The sequence below is a fragment of the Lepidochelys kempii genome, chromosome 15 (assembly GCF_965140265.1).
Source record: "Lepidochelys kempii isolate rLepKem1 chromosome 15, rLepKem1.hap2, whole genome shotgun sequence".
NCBI lineage: Eukaryota > Metazoa > Chordata > Testudines > Cheloniidae > Lepidochelys > Lepidochelys kempii.
Window position 1 is genome coordinate 938,879 of NC_133270.1, and position 22,983 is coordinate 961,861.

General features: G+C 49.8%; 1 protein-coding gene across 13 annotated transcripts in view; it reads right to left on the reverse strand.

The window, feature by feature from the left end:
* The window catches only part of HORMAD2 (HORMA domain containing 2), a 107,831-nt gene that overhangs the window by 25,159 nt on the left and 59,689 nt on the right, over positions 1 to 22,983 (reverse strand). For 3 of the 13 annotated variants that reach the window (XM_073313613.1, XM_073313616.1, XM_073313611.1), the window contains one exon: positions 20,705 to 21,369. The exons of 7 other annotated variants lie outside the window; for them this stretch is intronic. In XM_073313613.1, coding sequence (XP_073169714.1) covers positions 21,265 to 21,369 — 105 coding nt within the window. In that variant the 3' untranslated portion in view covers positions 20,705 to 21,264. Of the gene's footprint in view, positions 1 to 20,704; positions 21,370 to 22,983 lie in introns of those variants that run through there. 3 more of the 13 variants (XM_073313618.1, XM_073313625.1, XM_073313623.1) reach the window with 3 other exon arrangements.

Genomic DNA, 22,983 nt, shown 5'->3' on the forward strand with positions numbered 1-22,983 from the left:
GTTCAGTGTCTCAGTTTCTCCATTTGTAAAATGGGGATGACACTTACCCTCCTGTACAAAGTACTTTGAGACCTATAGATGAACAGGGAAGTGTTAAGGATTATAATGATCAGACAGGAGAGGAAATATCAAAGAATTAAAAGCCTGTGAAAATTCCAAATTTACACAGAAACAAAACTTCCTGCCATCAAAAAGCATGAAGCATCAAAGTATGACTGAGAAAAGACCCTGGATGTAATGAATCTGAATCACTCAGCAATGGGCTGTCTGCATGTTGCTCTAAGATCACTACATGCCCTAGCAAGGCCTGAAGTTTTCTGCCAACAACAACAGCCACAACCACACGCAACAGACCACTGGAGTTTCCTTAGTGCTGAAGGAAACTGAACAGCAAACAGTTCACAGACGGAGACTTCAAAGGCATCCTTGCATCAGCAAACCCACCCTTTACATTTCCGTCTAGATGTATTGCAGGTTTATGGAGTTTCACACTCTACTTGAGAGGCAAAGCATTTGAGTCATGAGACGTCTCACTGACCGTTACTCCCTTTGTCCAATAGGGAAGATTGCCAGGGGCAGAAATATCTTTGCAAGTGCCGACTGCGGCACACATTGGCACCACTGAAACATTCTCACTCGAGTCCATAATCAGGGCTTACAGTATGCTCCCGTTGCTAGGCTCTGGGGAGTGTGTGTTTGGGACCCTTGACGTGATCTTTTTCAGACTGAAAATCCTGACTCATGAAGCCATGACGTGGAAGAGCTTGCTGTGTAAGCATGATCGAATTAGTAACATGACACCGGCTTGCTCCCAGGAAGCTGGAGGAAAGTAAATTTGTGTTTTGAGACATTTGTGAGACCCGAGTATTTTTTTTACTGCTCTTAAGTGAAAGGGGAAGAACAAAACCCTCCGCAATGCCTCAGTAATAAATATCACCCCATTACAGACAATGTCTCCCTGTTTAGAGCAAAATGAAGTGAAAGGAGAACTGGAAAGTGTGTTTTCCCTTTTGTGTTGCAATCAGTGGCTAATCCACTCATCCTCCTCTCTGATGAGCAGCTGCCAATTGAACAGAGAAACGAGGACTTCCCGTTTCTGGGAGCCAAATATATTGGCTCCCAAGATCAGCCTAGGAAAGAGAATGAGGCCAGCTAGCCATGTGATTCCTGTTAAAGCAGCAGGTACCTAAACTTTGAGACTGCAACTTGCCACTGGGCCAAAAATTGCCTGTGAGTTGACATTGTTCTTTAAAACCAAAAATAGATGCACAGAAGTAGAATGTTTCTGCCTTCCTTCCCAGAGATATTGCCTGCTGATTGCGGGTCAGATGTTCAAGAATGCCTGAGGGACTTCAGAGCCTCCCACCCAGAGTTCATCAGCAGCAAGCACTGGTGGATGATCTCTCTTAGGCTCACCCAGCAGTTGCAGAATGGCTGGAGAACTGACCATATTTGGTACTCAGAACCCATTTCAGACACTTCTGCCCCAGAGTCACTGGCAAAACCTTCATGGAGTACTTTGAAAATGGAGAAGTGCGTGGTCCGGGATATCAGGCCAAATTTTGTTCTCAGTTACCCCAGTGCAATCCCATTGCACCTCCAGTAAAGAAACCTGGGTAACGGGAAGAGAACACAACATGGAATATTTGTGAAGGCAACAGTGATGTTGTGCTCACAGACCACTACACTTTGACTATACATAGTTCTTTCAGGATCTTTTCTGGGGCAGATCTTGGGCCTGATTCTCTCCAGTTTTACACTGGAACACCACCATTGGCATCCATGGAGACACCCCAGATTTACACCAGGGTAAATAGGAGCAGAATTTGGATTGTTGACCCTGCTCCTGGGCCACACTGCAGTCTCCATGTACTGCTCTGTGGGCAAAAAGTGTCTCCAGTTTCAGTTGATCTAGCCTCCCTTGCATAGGGGAATCTTCAGGTAGCATACAGATGTTGTATGCCACCCACCTCCCAGCTCTGTGCAGGGAGCATGGTCAGGGCTTTCCTATGCCCTGGGGATCCCTTAGTGCAATAGCCCCATGGAGATGACCATTAGCCACTGGCACATGTTTGAGCAGCCTTCATTTATTAATTTGCAAGTCACACTTTTACAAACCCAGTGAAGATAATGGGACTGAAAAGGAGTCACCAAGGGAAGGGTGTGATCTGCATAACTTTTACTCTTTTACCATCGAGATAGCCTTTGAGTGCTCCTTTAGCATAAGGCCATTGCGTAGAAACTAAATGAATTCTTTGCATCGGTCTTCATGGTTGAGGATGTGAGGGAGATTCCTAAACCTGAGCCATTCTTTTCCGGTGACAAATCTGAGGAACCGTCCCAGATTGAGGTGTCATTAGGGGAGGTTTTGGAACAAACTGATTAACTAAACAGTTATAAGTCACCAGGACCAGACGGTGTTCACCCAAGAGTTCTGAAGGAACTCAAATGTGAAATTACAAGACTATTAAGTGCAGTTTGTAACCTATCATTTAAATCAGCTTCTGTACCAAATGACTGGAGGATAGCTAATGTGACGCCAATTTTTTTTTTAAAAAGGGGCTCCAGAGGTGAGCCCGGCAATTATAGGCCTGAATACGGTACCGGGCAAACTATTTGAAACTATAGTAAAGAACAAAATGATCAGACACAGAGATGGACATGATTTGTTGGGGAAGAGTCAACATATTTTTTGTTAAGGGAAATCCTGCCTCACCAATCTGCTAGAATTCTTTGAGGGGGTCCATAAGCATGTGGGCAAGGGGGACCCAGGGGATATAGCGACTTAGCATTTCAGAAAGTCTTTGACAAGTTTCCTCACCAAAGGCTCTTAAGTGAAGTAAGCTGCCATGGGATAAGAGGGAAGGTCCTTGCATGGATTAGTAACTGGTTAAAAGATAGGAAACAAAGGATAGGAATAAATGGTCAGTTTTCAGACTGGAGAGGTAAATAGTGGTGTCCCCCAGGGATCTGTACTGGGCCCAGTCCTATTCAACATATTCATAAATGATCTGGAAAAAGGGGTAAACAGTGAGGTGACAAAATTTGCAGATGATACTAAACTTCTCAAGATAGTTCTTCGCAGTCTGCCTGGGATTTAACTATAAAAGAATCTCTCAAAACTTGGTGACTGGGCAACAAAATGGCAGAGGACATTCAGTGTTGATAAATGCAAAGTAATGCACATTGGAAAACAATCCCAACTGTACATATAAAATGATGGGGTCTAAATTAGCTGTTACCACTCAAGAAAGATCTTGGAGTCATTGTGGATAGTTCTCTGAAAACATCCACTCAATGTGCAGCAGCAGCAAAAAAAGCCAACAGAATGTTGGGAATCATTAAGAAAGGAATAGATAATAAGATAGAAAATATCATATTGCCTCTATATAAATCCATGGTATGTCCACAGTTTGAATGGTACATGCAGATGTGGTTGTTCCCATCTCAAAAGAGATATATTGGAATTGGAAAAAGATTCGGAAAAGGGAACAAAAATAATTAGGGGTATGGAATGGCTTCCATAGGAGGAGAGCTTAATAAGACTGGGACTTTTTAGCTTGGAAAAGAGATGACTAAGGGTGAATATAAAATCATGACTGGTGTGGAGAAAGTAAATAAGGAAGTGTTATTTACTCATAACAAGAACTAGATGTCACCCAATGAAATTAATAGGCAGCAGGTTTAAAAAAAAAGGAAGTATTTCTTCACACAACGCACAGTCAACCTGTGGAACTCCTTGCTAGAGGATGTTGTGAAGGCCAAGACCATAACAGGGTTCAAATAAGAACTAGATAAATTTATAGAGGATAGGTCCATCAATGGCTAATAGCCAGGATGGGCAGGGATGGTGTCACTAGCCTCTGTTTGCCAGAAGCTGGGAATGGGCGACAGGTGGTGTATCACTTGATGATTACCTGTTCTGTTCATTCCCTCTGGGGCACCTGGCATTGGCCACTGCTGGAAGACAGGATACTGGGCTAGATGGACCTTTGGTCTGAGCCAGCATGGCCGTTCTTAAGTTCTTATGTACTAGAGTTGATGATTTGAGAAGTTAAGAGCCCAGCTCAATTCTCAAAGCCCACAGAGACTAGGTAAGGGGGAAGAGTCAGTTGCTCCCTCCATTGTGTGTGAGACAGATAGATATAAATGGAGCTCATTTGCTCTGGAATCATTGCTAAACATGGAAACCTATGATGCCATTTTATCATCATCAATATTGAGGTAGCTCCTAGAGGCCTCAATGAAGGTCAGAGTCTCACTGTGCTAGGTACCTGTAGCAGGGTGAGTACCCTGCCCCTGCCCTGAAGGGGTTAAAGCAGCCCAGGAGAGGGCTGAGAGTGGGAAAAGCAGGCTGATTGGGAAAGCAGCCACAGCTGTGGCCAGCTTAATCAGGGTCCACCTGGCCCTTTAAGAGGGCTGTGGGCCAGAAGTGAAGACAGACACTCTCTCTAGCTTCTGAGAGAGAGAGAAAGCTTCCCAGGCAGCCAGGCCCTTCTAAGAAGGGTTCCTAGGGTGGAGCAGTGCTGGGGAAGGGCAGAGGGAGCTCTAGCCTAGCAAAGGCCCAGGCTGCAGGCCTAGTGAAAGGCCTATAAAAGGTACTGGGGCTGCAGAGGGGCAGCCCAGAGCTAGGCAGAGGCAGCTGGTCCAATCCCCCTTGCCGATGAGGAGTGGTTCATAGACTGCAGTCTGCCCCGGGGAGTGGGGGCTAGATTGTGACTGGCAGTGGCAGGTGAGGGTTGGGGGTTGCCCTGGTGGGGAGACTCCGATTGTGGGTTACTGCTGGGGTGGAACCCTGATGAGGAGGGCACCGGGGTCCAGGAGGGACATGGGGGCTAGCAGCAAGGAGACACCAGCCTGCAGAGGGTGCTCCTGGCCAGAAGAGCTAATTCCCAGGATGACAGACAGGAGGCGCTGCACCGGTGAGCTGTTGCCCAGAAACAGCACCACACAAACACATGGTGGCAGATGGTCCCTGCCCCAAAGAGCCTGCAGTGTAAATAGGCGCAACAGCCAAAGCATGAGAGTGGAAGTGATTCACTCGAGGTCACTGCAATGGGGTGCACTCACCTCGTGAGCACCCCCATTTCAGTGCCTGCACTCTCTTGCTCGGTTTGTGGTGGGTCTTTGGCAACTCAGCCCTCCAGCTGACTCTCACACAGTCTGTCTGAGATAAAAGCAAAGCAAACCCCTTCCAGGGTACAAGTCCAACTGGGACCTCTCTCACTGCCATGTGTCTCCCTCAAGCTGTCCCTGCTCAGGTATAGAGTGGTGCCCCAGGTTTCCCTCCCTGGAGGCAATGTCTTTGCCCTCTCGTGGCCTTTCTGGCTGCAGCTCTCCAACTGGACCGCTACAGTTAAGTTTCCCTTTTGGGGTGTCTCCATATTCAGGCCACTTTCCCAGTGGCCGGTGGGGGGGTCCCAACCCAGGGACCCTATAGTTAGCAGCTGTCCACTGTGTCCCTTTAAATCAGGGGTGGGCAAACTTTGACCTGAGGGCCACATTGGGGTTCCAAAACTGTATGGAGGGCTGGGTAGGGAAGGCTGTGCCTCCTCAAAGAGCCTACCCCCCATCTGCCCCCTGACTGCCCCCCCTCAGAACTCATCACCCATCCAAACCCCTCTGCTCCTTGTCCTGACTGCCCCCTCCAAGGACCCCCTGCCCAAACCACCCTCCCAGGACCCCACCCCCCCATCCACCATCCCCTGCTCAGTCTTCCCACCCCCATCCACACCCCTGCCAGGTCCTCTGGGACTACCACACCTATCTAACCCCTGATTTCCCATCCCCTGACCGCCCCCCCCCCCACAACCTCCACCCCATCCAACCGCCCCGTCCCCTGACTTCTCCCCTGCCCCTTATCCAACCCCTGCACTCCCTGCCCCCTTACCATGCTGCTCAGAGCGGCATGTCTGGCAGCCGTGCCGCCTGGCTGGAGCCAACCATGCCGCTGTGCTGCCCGGCAGGAGCTTGCAACCCCGCTGCCCAGGGCACTGCAGCACAGCAAGCTTGTGGGAGGAGGGACAGCAGGGTAGGAGCCGGGGGCTAGCCTCCCCGGCCAGGAGGCCAAGGGCCAGGCGGCCAAGGGCCAGGCAGGGTGGTCCCACAGGCTGGATGTGGCCAGCGGGCCATAGTTTGTCCACCTCTGCTTTAAATACACTCCACTACTGCTACAATTCCCTGGGCCACTTCCCTGTAGCTCCAACACATTCTTCACCTTTACCTGAGGGCCATGTCCTGGTGGCGTTCCAGCAACCAGCCTGGAGCACCATCCACTCTTCTCCAGCTCTAGCGAGGAACTGAGCTCACTCTGGCCCTGCAGCTCTTCTTATACTGACCTGCTGGGCCCTGATTGGCTGCTTCCCACACAGCTGCTTTAGGCAGCCTGGGGACTCCTCTACTGCCGGTTCCTGGGGAGGGTGTGGCAGGGCCACAAGGCCTCCAACAGGGGGCCTCAGGGCCTAGTCCACTATCACACCCCTCCTCTTTCAGACAAGATTGAGGGGATGCTCTTGCAGATACGGTCTCTGCTTACCCAGTCTTTTGCCCTAGTTTAGCAGGGTATTTACTCTCTCCAACCTTTCCTGTCGGGAGAGTTCCTTTGCACATGGCCCCATTTGTCAGGGCTCTCCCTCCCTGGCCTCTCTTACTCAGGGAGCTTTAGTAGTCCTTGCCCTCGTTTCCCTGCTAGGCCTCTCTGCCTGGAGAGACTTGGCACTCTCACCCCAGTGGATCGGTCTTCTCCCTCAGGCCTTTCTACCTGGAGATCTTTTATAATCATTGCCCCTTTCTGATCAGGGTTCCCACCCAGGCCTCTCTTACCTGAAGAGATTTTCAAGTTCAGGCTCCTTCCTTAAGTAGCTCTGGGACAGGTCTTCTTGCCTTGCTTCCTCAGGGTACTTCTCTCCCAGGTCTCTCTACCTGGAGAGCTTTTAACAGTCCCCTTGCTGCAGTTAGTCAGGGTTCCTCTCAGACCTATTTGTCTGAAGAGGTTTTCATTGTTCAGGCTCCCTGAGAGCTCCTTCTATTCAGGGCCAACCTATCTCAAATTGAGCTCAATCAAAGTTACCGTTTGGCCATGTACCTCAGCCAAGGGAGGTGGTCGTGTTTGTCTGACATTAGGAAGTCCACCAGGTCAATATGAAGTGATCACAGCCTGGGGTCCCCATTTTTGTAGGTAGCCCAAATGGTGCATATAACCCTCCATAGTCACTGCATCTCACTGTGCTCAATTTACAAAGTCAATTCTTGAGGGAAGACCTGCCCTGTTAAACAAAAATACACAAGGAAAACATCTTTTCAGCAGCAGCTCCCTGGCTCCCCTGAGGGTTCTCATGGCTAAGGTATTAGAGCTTTAATTTAGTACCACTGGCTCTGGATGCTTGAGCAAACTGGACATTCATGGATTGGATACCAGTCACAGGTCTAAGCAGATAATAGCTGAATTTAAAATACCAAATTTCCTATTGATACTATTTTCCTCTGAGCATTTTCAGCTGTCTTAGCCTGGGTATATCAGTGAAAGAGTGTGAGAGATCTGAGGCCGCTTCATTATATCAAGGACTTTGATTTCCTGTTGACAAGCCTAAACTTTCATCAGCACAAATAACCCCCCCGGCGCCTCCCATAAAACACCTGAGTATCAAGAAGAGAACAGGTCATGAAATGTTTGTGAAGGAAACAACCACGTTGCGCTTATAAACCACAGTAGTCTGACCTTATGTGAGTCTGGCCCTTAGGGCAGATCCTGTGTTGGAAAGAGTGGTAATAAATGTTAACTCTAGTGACTATATATTTACGGGTGCATGCTCTCAGAGGCACCTCATCCAGGAAAGAATCCATTAAATACAAGAGGTGTTTTAACTGCATTAGCTGGGCAGACGGAAGTGTGTTTAGAACACAGGCCTTGGAGACCAGAGGAAAGCATTCTCCCTTTCCAAGAGAAGCCAGGGTTAACTGTACCATGAGTGCATCCTTATTATATATTATGATTTGTATTACAGTATCACTTAGAGTACACTACTGCAATTGTACTAAGTCAATGGAAAATTTTGTATACGAAAAGATTGCCCTAAAAGTCTTTATTTAGCATGAAAGCAATGTGCCTCATTAAAGGATATTTAGAAGACATCATGTTATGTTTGCTGGACTCTAAATGAGCTCCATAGGAAGTTACTGATGCCCAGGGACATTATAATTTATTTATATATACACATACATACACACTGTCGTATACATTCAAGGTGAGATTTTAAACAGGCATCCAAATCCATTACATGGCTTTAAAAATTTTAGCCCATTTAAAGGAAGGGTATACTTGGCCACTTGACATGAATCAGCCTTGTAAACAGGTCATGGAAAAAGTACCATCTAAGATACAAAACCCACTCCTGACCTGTACCATGACAGTGAGAAATCTAACGTTACTTTGCTTAGCCTCCAAAAAACATGAATTCACTTTAGTCAAGGATGTGTGTGGTCTTTTGATAGGGTAACTATGCTTCACTGTAGGAGACCTTGATCCTAAAACTTCAAGAATGCCAACCCAGTCGGGCACAACTCAGGGATGCAGTATACAGCAGCAGGCCACAATTGTCTATATTAACTTCTGATTGGAAAGGAAAGATGAAGGGCACTGGAAATTAAAGTACCATTCAAAATACAGAGATGGACAAGGAACATAGTTCTTGAGACACAATTTGATCAGTTGAACTGTACTGATGAAAGACATAGGGGGAATTCTGATCTCATTTACATTCGTGCAAATCTAGAGGAATCACTAGATATCCTCTAGATGTTCACCAGAGGAAAGGAGAGCAGAGTTTAGTCCTTGATTAATTACTCAGGCACTATGGTGATCTGGTTTGTACTGCCACCTATGATAGTACTGTGCTTGGTAATAAAGAGCTCTGTCAAGTTCCCATTGAAATCAATGGCAAAGCTCTCATTCTCCTGTTCACTTCAATGAGAGCAGGATCTAAGTCTAAAGCATCAGCTTCTCTTACTTACAGGAGGTTAAATTTCATTTCTTCTTGCTAGTCTATTTTGAAAGACTGAAGTGATCAGATTAGAGAAGCTTTTTTTTCCTTCCTCTCCAGACTAACTCCCATGGAGCTGTGGAAATCCCTAAAATTTATTCAGTTTTCTTCCACTGAAAACCACACATTTATACCTGCTGTATTTCTACTCTGTGACGCTGCAAGTAGGTGTATTTTGTTACTGAGTGCTAACTGTGCGTTATGATTAGCAGGGTCTCAAACCACATCCTTACACATATTCAGCTTGACTTCCTGGCTAAGTCACACAAAAATGGTATTCTTGTTGTTAAATGCTACCCGAATTAGAGAGTGATTTTTAGAATCACCGAGGACTCAGACGTGGCTCCCACAGGTGAAGGATTTCCACACTCACTTGGTTAAAAGGCCTGTGGTCATGACAGACCAAAAAGGGTTACCACTACTCACCAACTTTCTGAAAACGCTGTAGGAAATAGTCACTTTCACCCTACTGCACTTTCCCAATACATTGGTTTTCTAAAATAACTGGTTTGTAACATTCACTAGAATTTGTAGCTCTTTGACAAATCAAAGGGAGGATGTTATCTCTGATTCTCTGTATTACTCATAGGGTTACTAGCATGGAAGTTACCCTGTAAGCCAAAATACCAGAAAATGTACTAGTCTCCTCTCACTGCACACACAGCCTCTTTTAGCATTCATGGGGTTTATTAAATGCTGCGTAGGAGAGAAGAGACCCTTTGGAGCAAACTGTTATAGGGTAAAAAGAACAGGAGGACTTGTGGCACCTTAGAGACGAACCAATCTATTTGAGCATGAGCTTTCGTGAGCTACAGCTCACTTCATCGGATGCGTACTGTGGAAATTTCCATGGTATGCATCCGATGAAGTGAGCTGTAGCTCACGAAAGCTCATGCTCAAATAGATTGGTTCGTCTCTAAGGTGCCCCACGTCCTCCTGTTCTTTTTGCAGAGACAGACTAACAGGGCTGCTCCTCTGGAAGCTGTTACAGGGTAGTTTAGTTCATGAAGAGTCATGGACCTGCTACTACTAAGGAACTAGTTTTATGTTGGGGTGTAACACAGTTGACGACGACTAACGTAGCATATTAAAATCAGTGATGGATCATTTAACTAGAAATGTGGTTGAAATAAGCACAAGAGAAGAGAGGTTTTAGCTTTAACGGGCATGACAAATTTTCTAATGAATAAAAATATATACATTGAATCACAAAGTTCCAAGCCTATATTGGCGGGTCCCACGCTTCTGGGCAGATTCAGTGGCCTCAAACTCGATAAGACCCCAGCATGACCTCCCTTTCTCAGTGTAGCAGCAAGGGTCACAGCCCCTTGAGTTACCTTCATCACCAGCCAGCATGGGAGATGGGAAGGGGGAATATCCCACAGTCTCTGTTGCTCCTTAGAGCTCAGGGAGTGCAGTTCAGCCTCCTGCCTAGACTGAGAGGGGAAGCAGGACTCAAGGGGATCTCCTGAAAGTAGGGGATGGAGGGGAACCCAGACTCACCCTCTACTCTGGGCTCCAGCCCAGGGACCTGAATGGTAGTAGCTGTTGGTGCCTTTCCCTTCACCACTGACACGGCTTTGATTCCCTGGGCCACTTCCCCAGGGAATCAAAGGTCTCCTTTTCCTAGCTTCACCTTACCTCAGGATTCAGCAATGTTTCTTCTCCTCCAGCTCCTTTCACCTGAGCTCTCAAAAGAGAGAGAGAGCAGTGGAAAGAAGAGCTTTTAAGCAGTATGAGTGGGACTGAAATTGGTTCCAGCTGTCTCCATTAACCTAAGGGCCTTAACTGACCCTTTGCCAGTTAACTGGGGTCAGGTGCTGGCATTAGCCTAATGACCTTAACTGGTTAATTGGTGTCAGCTGTCTTGATTGGCTATTCAGGGACCTGCTCCTGCCCTGGCTGCTCACCCTACCTTCCCCTCTGGCCTGGAGAAAGGGAGGTAGGAGGCTCCTTTTCCTTGCTGTTGCTCCTCCCTCTCTGCTACCTGGTTGCTGGCTGGTGGATGCCCCCTGTCGGGTTATGGCTGCTCCTGCTGCAGCCCCTTGGGGGGTGGGGGCTGCTGGCCCACTCCCTGGGAGAGGGGAGTGAGGGATCCCAGCCCCAGCTTGTGCTGCTGCTGCGGACACTGACACCAACACCACCCCACCCCCCCTGCGGAGGGTCCCTCGTGCCTGGCCACCAGGCTGCCTGCTGGAGCCACAGCTGCTGGGCTTGCTGCCCGGGAGCTGCTGGAACCTCAAGCTGGGGAAGAAGAGGATTGTTCGCCCCTTCCCCTCCTCCCGCTCTGGTGTTTTCCCCTCCATCCCTGCTCACTATGGCTGGGAACAAGGCGGGTGCATTACTCTACAGGGGAGGCCTGGTGCTACCTCTGCCGGGTGATGGGGTACGTCTGGAGGGACTGCCCCTTGGCCCGGCATGGGGGAACGTCCAGGAGCTTGCTGGAGGAGGTGGGCTTTGTGGCATCCTTCCAGGAGTTTTGGCTGGCCTGGCGCAGGCAGAGACGGGCCTTTCCCTCAGTGCAATGGTGGTGGGATGTGGGGATGGTTCACTGCCGACTCTGCCATAGCTACACCCAGGGCGCCAGCCAGCGGAGGGATGTGGCGATAGAGCAGTTCAAACGGGAGGTCTTAGAGCTGGAGAGGCATCTGGCTGCCAGCCCTGGGGATCCATCCCTCTGGTGCTTGCTGGGAGAAGCGGGAGAAGCTCCAGGCCCTTGACGAATTCCGGGGCCCGGGATGCCTTTGTTCAATCTCACATCCATCTCCTGCGGCAGATGGATCGTGGCTCCTGCTTCTTCTACGCCCTGGAGAAAGAGGGGGGCGAAAAAGCACATCCTCTGCCTTTTGGCACTCCCCTCACGGATCCAGTGGAGACGGCAAAAGGGCCAGGGCCAGGAGGGCCAGGGACTTTCATGCTGGTCTTTTCTCCTCGAATCCAACCAAAGCCGATGCCTGTGGGGTGCTTTGGGACGAACTCCCAGCAGTCAGCGCAGGCAACCGGGACTGCTAGAGCTGCCTCTCACTCTGGCCAAGTTCTCGGAAGCCCTCCGCCACATGCCCATGAACAAATCTCCAGGCACGGACAGGCTGACTATGGAGTTCTACAGCGTGTTCTGGGCCGTCCTCGGCGTGGACCTTGCCATCGTCTGGGCCGAGTCCTTGGGGAGCAGGGTCCTCCCTCTGTCATACAGGCGAGCAGTGCTCACCCTGCTTCCAAAGAAGTGGGACCTCTGCGACCTTAGACATTGGAGTCCTGTCCCACTCATCAGCACGGACTATAAGGTCATGGCGAAGGCCATCTCGCTGTGACTGGAGTCCATGCTGGCAGATGTGGTCCATCCTGACCAGACCTACACCATCCTGGGCCATACCATTTTCAAAAATCTTTATTTGGTCCGGTATCTCCTTGAGCTTGGGTGTAGGGATGGTCTATCGTTCACCCTCCTTTCCCTGGATCAGGAGAAGGCATTGGACCGGATGGACCACGGGTATCTCCTAGACACTCTGCAGGCAGTCGGCTTTGGGCCCTGTTTCATGGGTTTTCTCCAGGTGCTGTATGCTTCCACGGAGTGCTTGGTCAGGCTCAACTGGAGCCTGACTGCACCTGTCAGCTTTGGGCAAGGAGTGTGTCAAGGCTGTCCACTGTCAGGCCAATTGTATACTCTAGTCATTGAGCCCTTCCTCCGTCTCCTCCAGAAGAGGTTGTCTGGGTTGGTGCTCTGTGAGCCAGGGATGTGGCTGGTCCTGTCGGTGTACGCTGATGACATGCTCCTTGTGGTGCAGGACCCAGGTGATCTGGTGCAGGTGGAGGCATGCCAAGCTGTGTACTCGGCAGCCTCCTCTGCCCGGGTCAACTGGGTCAAGAGCTCTGGGCTGATGGTTGGGGCTGGGTGGCAGGTAAGCTCTCTCCCACCCACGCTTCAGGCCATTCGGTGGCGCATGGGTTCAGTGCTGTATCTTGGTGTTTATCTTTCTGCCATGCATTAGTCTCCGTCGGAACTGGCATGATTTGGAGGGCAGGGTGGTTGAGCGGCTGCAGAGATAGGCAGGACTGCTCTGGTGCCTCTCCCTTCAGGGGAGGGCACTGGTGCTTAATCAGCTAGTTGAGCCAGTGGCATGGACAGAACACCCTGTGCCCAGCCCCGGGATTCCTGGCCCGGCTCCAGATTTTGGGCTGGGGCTGCACTGGGTCTCTGCGGGAATTTTGCATCTTCTTCTGGAGAAGGGAGGACAGGGCCTGACGTGCTTGTGCACACAGGTCCACGTCACCTCCAGGCCCTGCAGAGACTCCTTTATGGTGCAGGTGGCTCGGCGTGGAGTATGTTAGCACACACCTTCCTCCGCTGCCTTAGAGGGCTCCCATATGACCAACAACTCCTTTATCTCCATCCGAGAGGTCTTCCGCGAGATCTCTCCGGGCTGCTGGTCTTCTACCAGGACCTCCTCCAGACCTGGAAGCTGGTCTCGGTGACCAGGTCCATGGTGGCCACTGTGTGTGGGGGGAACCTCCTCACGGAGCCCCTGCTACACAATCCCCAACTCCGTGTGCAGGTGGCAGAGTCCCCCTCGGTGTGACAGAGGTTGGTCCTGGCGGAAGCTACCAGGATCGGAGACCTCCTGCGCTACAACCTGGGGGGACTGGGTGGCTCCCTATGCGGTAGACGCATGGGGCTCTCCACCCTTAGTACCCCGGCACTTACTTCAGGAGGTGGAGGCAGCCTTATTGCCCACTTCTCGGTTTTTCCTTGAGCGGGTCCTGCGAGAGGGTATCCCCCGCCCGCTGGATCTCTTCATTGGGCCTCTGCCCCATGAGCCTTCAAGACCTCAACCCCTTTGTACCCCGAGCTGGCTGCGCGATTTGTGACCTGTTCACTTCCGAATGGTGCCACAGGACCATCTCAATATGCTCGTGCTCCATGCTCTTCATTTCCCCACCCTCGTGTCCCACCCCGATACTAAGTGGTGGGACTTTTTACTAGCTGAAGGGGGTGAGGGACCCCAGTGGGCTAGCCTGTGTTCCACCTTGGTTCCACGGCCCACCAGGGACATTATTTGGCAGCTCCTTCATGGAGCCGTGAGCACTGGCATATACCTGGCACGGTTCACCCCTCTTCCTGACGCCTTTTTTGCGGTGTGCGGGAGACCTTGGCACATGTCTATCTACAGTGAGTCAAGTTGCAGCTCCTCTTCCGGCCCCTCCAGAACCTCTTGTTGAGGTTCTGGCTGCACTTTTCCCTGCAACTTTTTCTATATGCACACCCCATCCATGGCCCCAAAGTCGCAGGACCACTTCATCAACCTCCTCCTAGCCAGAGCCAAAGTGGCCATTTATAACACCAGGGAGAGGAGGTCGGCTGAGGGGGGTGGCCTGCGACTGTGGGGCCTGTTTTTGTTCTTTGATCAGTTCCCTAGTTATGGCCCTTTGGCCCCCACACCCATCCTGTTTTCTTCCTTCGTTGTCTCACAACTCTAGCTGAGGTCTGGGCTCAGTAGAATCATAGAATATCAGGGTTGGAAAGGACTTCAGGAAGTCATCTAGTCCAACCCCCTGCTCAAAGCAGGGCCGATCCCCAACTAAATCATCCCAGCCAGGGCTTTGTCAAGCCTGACCTTGAAAACCTCTAAGGAAGGAGATTCTACCACCTCCCTAGGTCACCCATTCCCTTCACCACCTTCCTAGTGAAAATTTTTCCTAACATCCAACCTAAACCTCCCCCACTGCAACTTGAGACCATTACTCCTTATTCTGTCATCAGCTACCACTGAGAACAGTCTAGATCCATCCTCTTTGGAATCCCCTTTCAGGTAGCTGAAAGCAGCTATCAAATCCCCCGTCAGTCTTCTCTTCCACAGACTAAACAATCCGAGTTCCCTCAGCCTCTCCTCATAAGTCATGTGTTTTAGCCCCCTAATCATTTTTGTTGCCCTCTGCTGGACTCTTTCCAATTTTTCCACATCCTTCTTTTAGTGTGGGGCCCAAAACTGGACACAGTACTCCAGCTGAGGCCTCACCAATGTTGAATAGAGGGGAATGGGGCCTTTAGCTGTGCCCACCCATTTCCCAGTACTCAATAGGACTACTCTCATATATATTGTGATAGACTCAGACCAGAAGGATATAAGTGGCTTGGATAACTGCAACTTGCAGTAGAAAGTCATTGTTCTCGAATTTGATGGTAATCAGTGGTTTGTGGGGGAAAAAGAGAATCAGATAATACTGTGGAAATTAATCAAGAGATACATTATTTCTTATCTAGCCTAGATCAGCGGGGACCAAAAGTCATTACCATGTAATAACTGATTAGGAGCCTATGTGAAATGAGTCAGTGAGTCTCAGTTCAAGTTTGTTGTGGTCAAGTCTCCACATCACAAAAACACAGCCCCATAACTGCTCCCTGGGCTGACAGGGAGGCCAAGGACTGAATAGAGAAGGAGAGTGATGAATTCTACTGACTTTAGTGTCAAAACTTCCAGGTTGACACATTGGTGGAACCCATGTTATAATTGCCCTGTGGAGAAACGAAGGACTCCAATTAAAGTGTGTGTGTTTGGTTAGTGGGCGTGATGGGTTGGGTCACAGAAACCCCCTTTGGGACTGCCACCTGTTGTGTTGAGACTACCTCTGACCCTGTTTTCCCTGGCACCTTGGGACTTCGGTGCCCTGCCTGGTTGTGCCAGACACGCTAGCCTGCTACCCAGGTCTGAACCACGTCTTCCAAAAGCTGCAGACTTAACTGAAAACAGCTTAAGAAGTGCTCCTGTCTCTAGCACTCAGATACCCAACTCCCAATAGGGTCCAAAACCCAAATAAATCCATTTTACCCTGTATAAAGCTTATACAGGGTAAACTCATAAGTTGCTCGCCCTCTATAACACTGTGACGGGGTTGGGACTCACCACCGCAGCGCCTCCTGCTGTTCACCCTGGGAATTAGCTCAGTTCATGCAGAGTGCCCTCTGCCGGTGGCGTCCCATCCATCTCTCGCCCTAGATTGGGGTATCAACCCGCATTGCTCCCAGCTTGTGGCGTCCTCTTCAGGACACTGCCCTCCAGCAGTGCCCACTGCTCCGGTCTCACCCCCTTCCGGGGTGTTATCAGCAGTCCTTCTCTTCGCCCCAGCCACAATGGCCAACCACACCCCAAAGTCTAACCCCTTTTGGCAGGGGTCTGGTGAAGTCCGTGATGGCCACTCCTAACGGCCAGGTGGAAGTGCAAGGGGGAAGCGGGGGGACCCAGGCCCACCCTCTACTCTGGGTCCTGACCCAGGGACCCTTTCATGGCCTTCCTGCCTGCCCTCCTTCTCTCTCTGCCTGGGCCATTTCCCCTTCGGCCCCTTTGCACCGGCTAGGCCCTTCTTCTCTGGGCCCGCAGCCCAGCAGGTACCAGGCGGGAGTTCCCTTCTGCTCCGCCCGCCCGCGTTGCACTGTCCCTGGTGCTGGTCTCCTTATGCAGGAGATTGACCTTCACCCTCTGAAGGCCTGGGCGAGACTGCCTGCTCCCGTCCTGGGCAGCCTTTATATAGGGCCTAGCCTAGCCCTGATTGGCTCTCTAACAGGCCCTCCCTGATTGGCTGCCGCCTTTCGCAGCTGCTCTGGCCTGTTGTAGGCCAATCTGGCCTGGGGGTGGGGCACTGCCCCACCACAAACACCGCTAGAGAGATATGCACAGCTGTTTGCCCCCCCCCCCATATTAATACATACTCTGGGTTAATTAATGAGTAAAAAGTGATTTTATTAAATATAAAAAGTAGCATTTAAGTGGTTCTAAGTAATAACAGACAAAGTAAATCACCAAGTAAAATAAAACACGGAAGTCTAAGCCTAATACAGTAAGAAAACTGAATACAGATAGAAGCTTATTGAAACATCTCTGAGGGTAAGATTTTATCACAGACTGGATGCTTTCCTAGTCTGGGCCTAATCCTTTCCCTGGTACAATTCTTGTTCCAGCTCAGGTGGTAGCTAGGGAATTTTTCATGACTGCAGCCCCCTTTGTTCTGTTCCACCCTCTTGTATATCTTTTGCACAAGGCAGGAATCCTTTGTCCCTCTCTAGGTTCCCACCCCTCCTTCTAAATGGAAAAGCACCAGGTTAAAGATGGATTCCAGTTCAGGTGATATGATCACATGGCACTGTAGGACTTCATTACCCAATAGCCAGCATACAGGTACACAGGAAGACTTACAAGTAAATAGAGCCATCTACAGTCAATTGTCCTGGTTAATGGGATCCATCAAAATTCCAAGCCACAATTAACAATGGCCCACACTTTGCATCATTACAATAGGACCTCAGAGTTATATTTCATATTTCTAGTTTCAGATACAAGAATGATACATACATACAAGTAGGATGACCACACTCAGTAGCTTATAAGCTTTGTAATGATACCTTACAAGAGACCTTTTGCATGAAGCATATTCCAGTTACATTATATTCACACTCATTAGCATGTTTTCATTACATCACATAGAGTGCAATGTCACAGTGGGCAAATCAGCTAATTACAAACAAGTGCAAAGTTACAGCCACAATACAGAAGGCCAGACAAAAATTTAGGTCCTTCAGATTTCTATGGTGGCATGTCTCTTGGATTAGGCATCAGTCAGTAAAACCCAGTTGGATGCTGTTGCAGGTTCACCAATGCCTGGTATCAGCAGGCTTCTCTGTAGTCCACCTACCTTGTACAGAAGCAAGTGGAAAGAGGGATGTGATACCATCCCGTTTGTAATGCATGACTCAGCTAGCTGTGGAGATGAGTTCAGTGGAGTACTCAGTATGTTCAATTTCAGATGTCCTTCTACTCCAGTCTGTACCATAGCTTCTGGCTCTTCTCGAGGATATACTGGTCAGGCCACGCAAGATCTCTTGCTGGGTTTAAATGAGGGTCAGCTGGCCAGTTTGGTCAGACTGGATTTCCCAGCAGATTTGTATATGACCAATCAAAGGTTGCTTTGGCAATTAAAAGAGGTTGCTGGATGTTTGGAACAGCTCATGTTGTTCAGTTGACGGTGATGGACAATTGTGTGTCTTTGGCGAGGGAGTGGATAGGTGAGGTCCCTCACACACATGTCCCTTCTCCACTGGTCAACATACAGAAGGATGACTTCTAAACACTATGGACCAGATCCTCAGCTAGTGTAAACTGGAGTAGCACCATTGACTTTCATGGAGCCACACTTATTTACACAAGCTGAGAAATGAGCCCTGTTGCCCTGGATTTGAGGGGTGTATATACCCCAGAATGTGATCCAGCCAATTGCAACCATATTATGTGCACTCAGCCACTAAACATTAATAAAATAAAACACCACATAGTTACAAGTTAATTTAAAAACAGGCTTTCGAAAGCAAGGTCATAACTATTAGCAGTTTTGCTAATCAATATTAAAAAAAAACCCTAAAAATAAAAAAAACCTATAAATAAATAGCCTTAAGTCTAAATGCTTCTAATAATAAACATTTACAATTAATAAAGTAATAATTTAATAAAATTGTTATAACCCATGTGTTTAATAAAAATTAATTATAAAAAGTTTAAATAATAAAGTGTACTTAAGCAGATCTCAGAAGCTATCCTGGCAAAGACGTTTTCCTAACATCTTTACTCCCTGGCAAGGAGGCGTTTGGCCAGAGCTAACCTGTCATTAATTACTCAATACCCTGTCAAAATATAGGTAAATATCTAAAATGTTCTAAACCAGGGGTCTCAAACTCAAATGACCACAAGAGGACTAGTGCATTGGCCCGAGGGCCGCATCACTGACACGCCCCCCCTTGCTGCCCCCAGCCGCGCCCCCACTCCACCCCTTCCATGAGGCCCCACCCCTGCCCAGCCTCTTCCCACCCCTTCCCTGCCCTCATTCCAACCCCTTCCCCGAAGTCCCCACCCCAACTCTTCCCCCTCCCTGCCCCCAGGGGGTGGTGCAGGAGGGGTGCGGGGTGTGGTGGGGGCTCAGGGCAGGGAGTTGAGGTGCAGGAGGTGTGCAGGGTATGGCAGGGAGCTCAGGGCAGGGAGTTGGGGTGTGGGGTGCAGGAGGGGGCTCAGGGCAAGGAGTGCAGGAGGTGTGCAGGGTGTGGCAGGGGGCTCAGGGCAGGGAGTTGGGGTGTGGGGTGCAGGGGGGTGAGCGGTGCAGCAGGGGGTCGGGGTGCAGGGTGTGGCAGGGGGCTCTGTGCAGGGGGCAGGCAGGGAGTTGGAGTGCAGGGTCAGGAGGAATGTGGGGTGCAGGAGGGGTGTGGGGTGCAGGAGGGGGCTCAGGGCAGGGAGTGCAGGTGTGCAGGATGTGGCAGGGGGCTCAGGGCAGGGAGTTGGGGTGTGGGGTGCAGGGGGGTGAGCAGTGCAGCAGGGGGTCAGGGTGCAGGGTGTGGCAGGGGGCTCTGTGCAGGGGGCAGGCAGGGAGTTGGAGTGCAGGGTCAGGAGGAATGTGGGGTGAAGGAGGGGTGTGGGGTGCAGGAGGGGGCTCAAGGCAGGGAGTGCAGGTGTGCAGGATGTGGCAGGGGGCTCAGGGCAGGGAGTTGGGGTGTGGGGTGCAGGGGGGTGAGCGGTGCAGCAGGGGGTTGCGGTGCAGGGTGTGGCAGGGGGCTCTGCGCAGGGGGTCGGGGTGCAGGGTGCGGCAGGGGGCGGGCAGGGAGTTGGGGAGCAGGGGGCAGGAGGGGTGTGGGGTGCACGCCGCAGAGACATGGTTCCAGCCGCTTCAGGGAGCAGCGCGGGGCTCGCAGCACAACGGGATAGGCAGAGGGGCAGGGGGGAGCGTGAGGGGGGACGCGGGGAGCTTGGCGGACCCCACCAAAGAACCCTGCGGGCCACGTGTTTGAGACCCATGTTCTAAACCTATTGCTTATGTCTATGTGTGCTTAAATCTAATAAACTGCAGTGTTAAACAAGAGCATGTTTACTTACATTACTCCTTAATTAGACAAAATCACTAAGTTCCTCTTAATTTATTCCTTACACTGCCTAAAGTAAAATAGTTAAGTTGCCCCTGTTGGGGGTTCTGACAACCCCGGGTAACAGCTCTACATTCGAGACCTTACTCTCCCCTGATAGCTGAAAGGCAGGTGGGGTGTGAGCTATCCTACATTGACTGGCATTAGACTGTGCTCATCACCATGGTATCTGAGCCGGTAAGTGGAATCTTTGCTGTGGTGGGTCCTTGGTTCTTGTCTCCATTGCTATCCATCCTAGTCTCTCTTGCTCCCCACCATGATTATAAACTGATTTAAAACCCTTTCCCCAGAAGGTTTTTTTTTTTAAATCGGTATGATCAGGACTGACCTCTGCTATTACATTCCTCTCCCCCCTCTATTATCTATTCATAGATTCCAGCACCAGAAGGGACCATTGTGATCATCCTAGACTGACCTCTTGTATAACACAGGCCAGAGAACGTCCCTAAATTAATGTTCAGCATTGACAATGAACTCAGGGCTGTACAAGACACAAAATACAGACTCCTTACCCCAAAGAGCACAGAAACCACTTTGTATTGCTTTGGATCCTCTTACATTTGATTTGAATTGTAACCAGGGAGGCTTTTTATCATAGGAATGTTTTAAGTGTGCTATATTTCAAAATGGTTTACATCACATAACAGCCTAAGCTTCTTGGTATGAGGTGGGGTGATGCTTTAGAAATAAATTGATCATATAACTATAGCAACACTATTTGCAGAGTCAGAAGAAATTACTCAGTGGCATAAAATGTCTAGATAATTTATTTCCACAGATAATACAGATAGATAAAAACCCTCTTTTGAAAAACAAACCAGAACTATTCTCCGGAAATGGCAGGTCTGATGCAGTTAGATACAAACACTGAACCATACGACTTGTGCTACTTGCAGACGCTGGCACCTTAGAGAGATCATCCTGAAATACTGCCATTGATGCTGGGGGCCAGGTTAGAGAGTGAGAAGGAACGCAGTCAGTGTGGGAATGAAACCCAGAGAAGCTGCCCAGGAGAGATCACTGGTCCTCAGCTTTAGAGCATCCAACAAGTATCTCTAATCTACAGCGCTCTGACAGTAACTTTGTTGTTATCTCTATTCAATAAAAGGTTTAAAACCAGAAGAGAGAGAGAGATAATCTATGTAAAAATAGAAATATGTACACTGTCTAGAGAGTTAAATATGAAGAGAAAAGATCAGTCATCTCTAAAAGAATGCATAAGGTGTGTTATAATCCAAATCAGCACATTCTAAAATATCCTATATGCCACAGAAGCCATCAGTTCCTGCCTGCTGGAAGCAGCTGCACTGGCTCACTGACCTTCCTCTTCTTCCTTGGCCCCATCGTCTCTTCCTGGCTAAATGCAAGGTCCAGGGTGTATGTCTGCAAGAACCACCAGAAAAGGAGGTCATGCTCATAGCACAGACTGCTGGGTGGTTTCTAAGCAAAATATGAGACAAGAAAACCAAACTTCAAATCCCACATCTTACTTCAGGGATCCTTTTGGGTTGGCTAGTTCAGCCTTGCTCTCTAGAAAGGAAATCGGGCAGGGAATCAAAACTAGGGTCCTGAACAACCTGGGCTGGTCGCTTTGTGAAGGCAGGAGGCTCAGCCTCACAGAGAGGGAGCACATCTGGTAGCTCCTAGGAGCAGCATCCATTCCTCACTGCTGAAAGAAGATACAGGTACCAGAGAACTTTTCAGGGAGCTGATTAGCGTTTGGGGTAAAAACTCTTGTCACCAAATTCATCTAGCCATTCAAACAAAGAGCAGAAAGATGCAGGGCCAGTGCAAGAATGTTTTGAGCCCTAGGCAAAACTTCCACTTTGCGCCCGTCCCCCCCCAGCCCTGCAGCAGCTCTCCACCCCCCCTCGCCCTGAGGCGCTCCCCCACGGCAGCTCCGTGCCCCCCACTCCGCCCTGAGGCGCCCCCCTGCGGCAGCTCCCTGCCACCCCCTCCCTCGGCCCGGGGAGCTGCGTGCGGCAACTCCCCGCCCCAGCTCACCTCTGCTCCGCCTCCTCCCCAAGCATGCTGCTGCTTCTCCCGCCTACCAGGCTTGCGGCACCAATCAGCTGTTTGGCGTGCACTCCTGGGCAGGAGAGAAGCAGAGTGGGGTGGCATGCTCGGGGAGGATGCAGAGCAGAGGTGAGCTGGGGTGGGGAGTGGTTCTCCTGTGCGCCTCCCCCCCCCGTTACTTGCTGTAGGTGGCCCTTCCCGCGCCCCCCTGCCCAGCTCACCTCCGCTCCACCACCTCCCCAGAGCACGCTTTTGGCCGTCCCCAACCACTTGGCGCCCTAGGCGACCACCTAGTTCACCTAGTGGTTGCACCAGCCCTGGAAGGATGGTATTCTTTATGTCTGCATGACTAAACAAAAGGCAGCTGGAAACTGGTTCTTAGCAGGAGACATAGGGTATGTCTACATTGCAGTTAAACACCTGGCAGCTAGCCCGTGTCAGCTGACTCGGGCTCGTGGGGCTCAGGCTGCAGGGCTATTACACTTCAGTGTAGACATCTGGAATGACGCTGAGGATACCTAGACACCATACATACTGGAATCAAAATACCATGGGGATTGGTGTAGACAGAGACAGACAGACCAAAATCTTCCTTACTCATTTTCAGTTGCACTAGACACTTCAGTTGTACTTTTCAAAATAATGATCTCGCTTTGCACTCTCAGCTGCTTATGTAATTGTCCCTCATTGCCGATGTAAAGTGCACTCTTTAGTAATCTAGCCCTTACTGCTAGGAACTGAAGGGATGCTCCCAATACAACACATATTCAAGGCCACTAGTTGGCATGATGTGATCATTGCAGAATTTCTCAGTCATATCATCAAGACTTTCTATCTAGCCCATGTGGCTTTGGAACAGAGATTCGTAACATGTAGGTATCTATGGTCTTTCAAACACGTGAAATACACAGATTACAGGTAGCATAAAATAGTCCAAACTTTCCCCCACTCCATGATTCAGTCAGTTTTTAACTTGTTTCT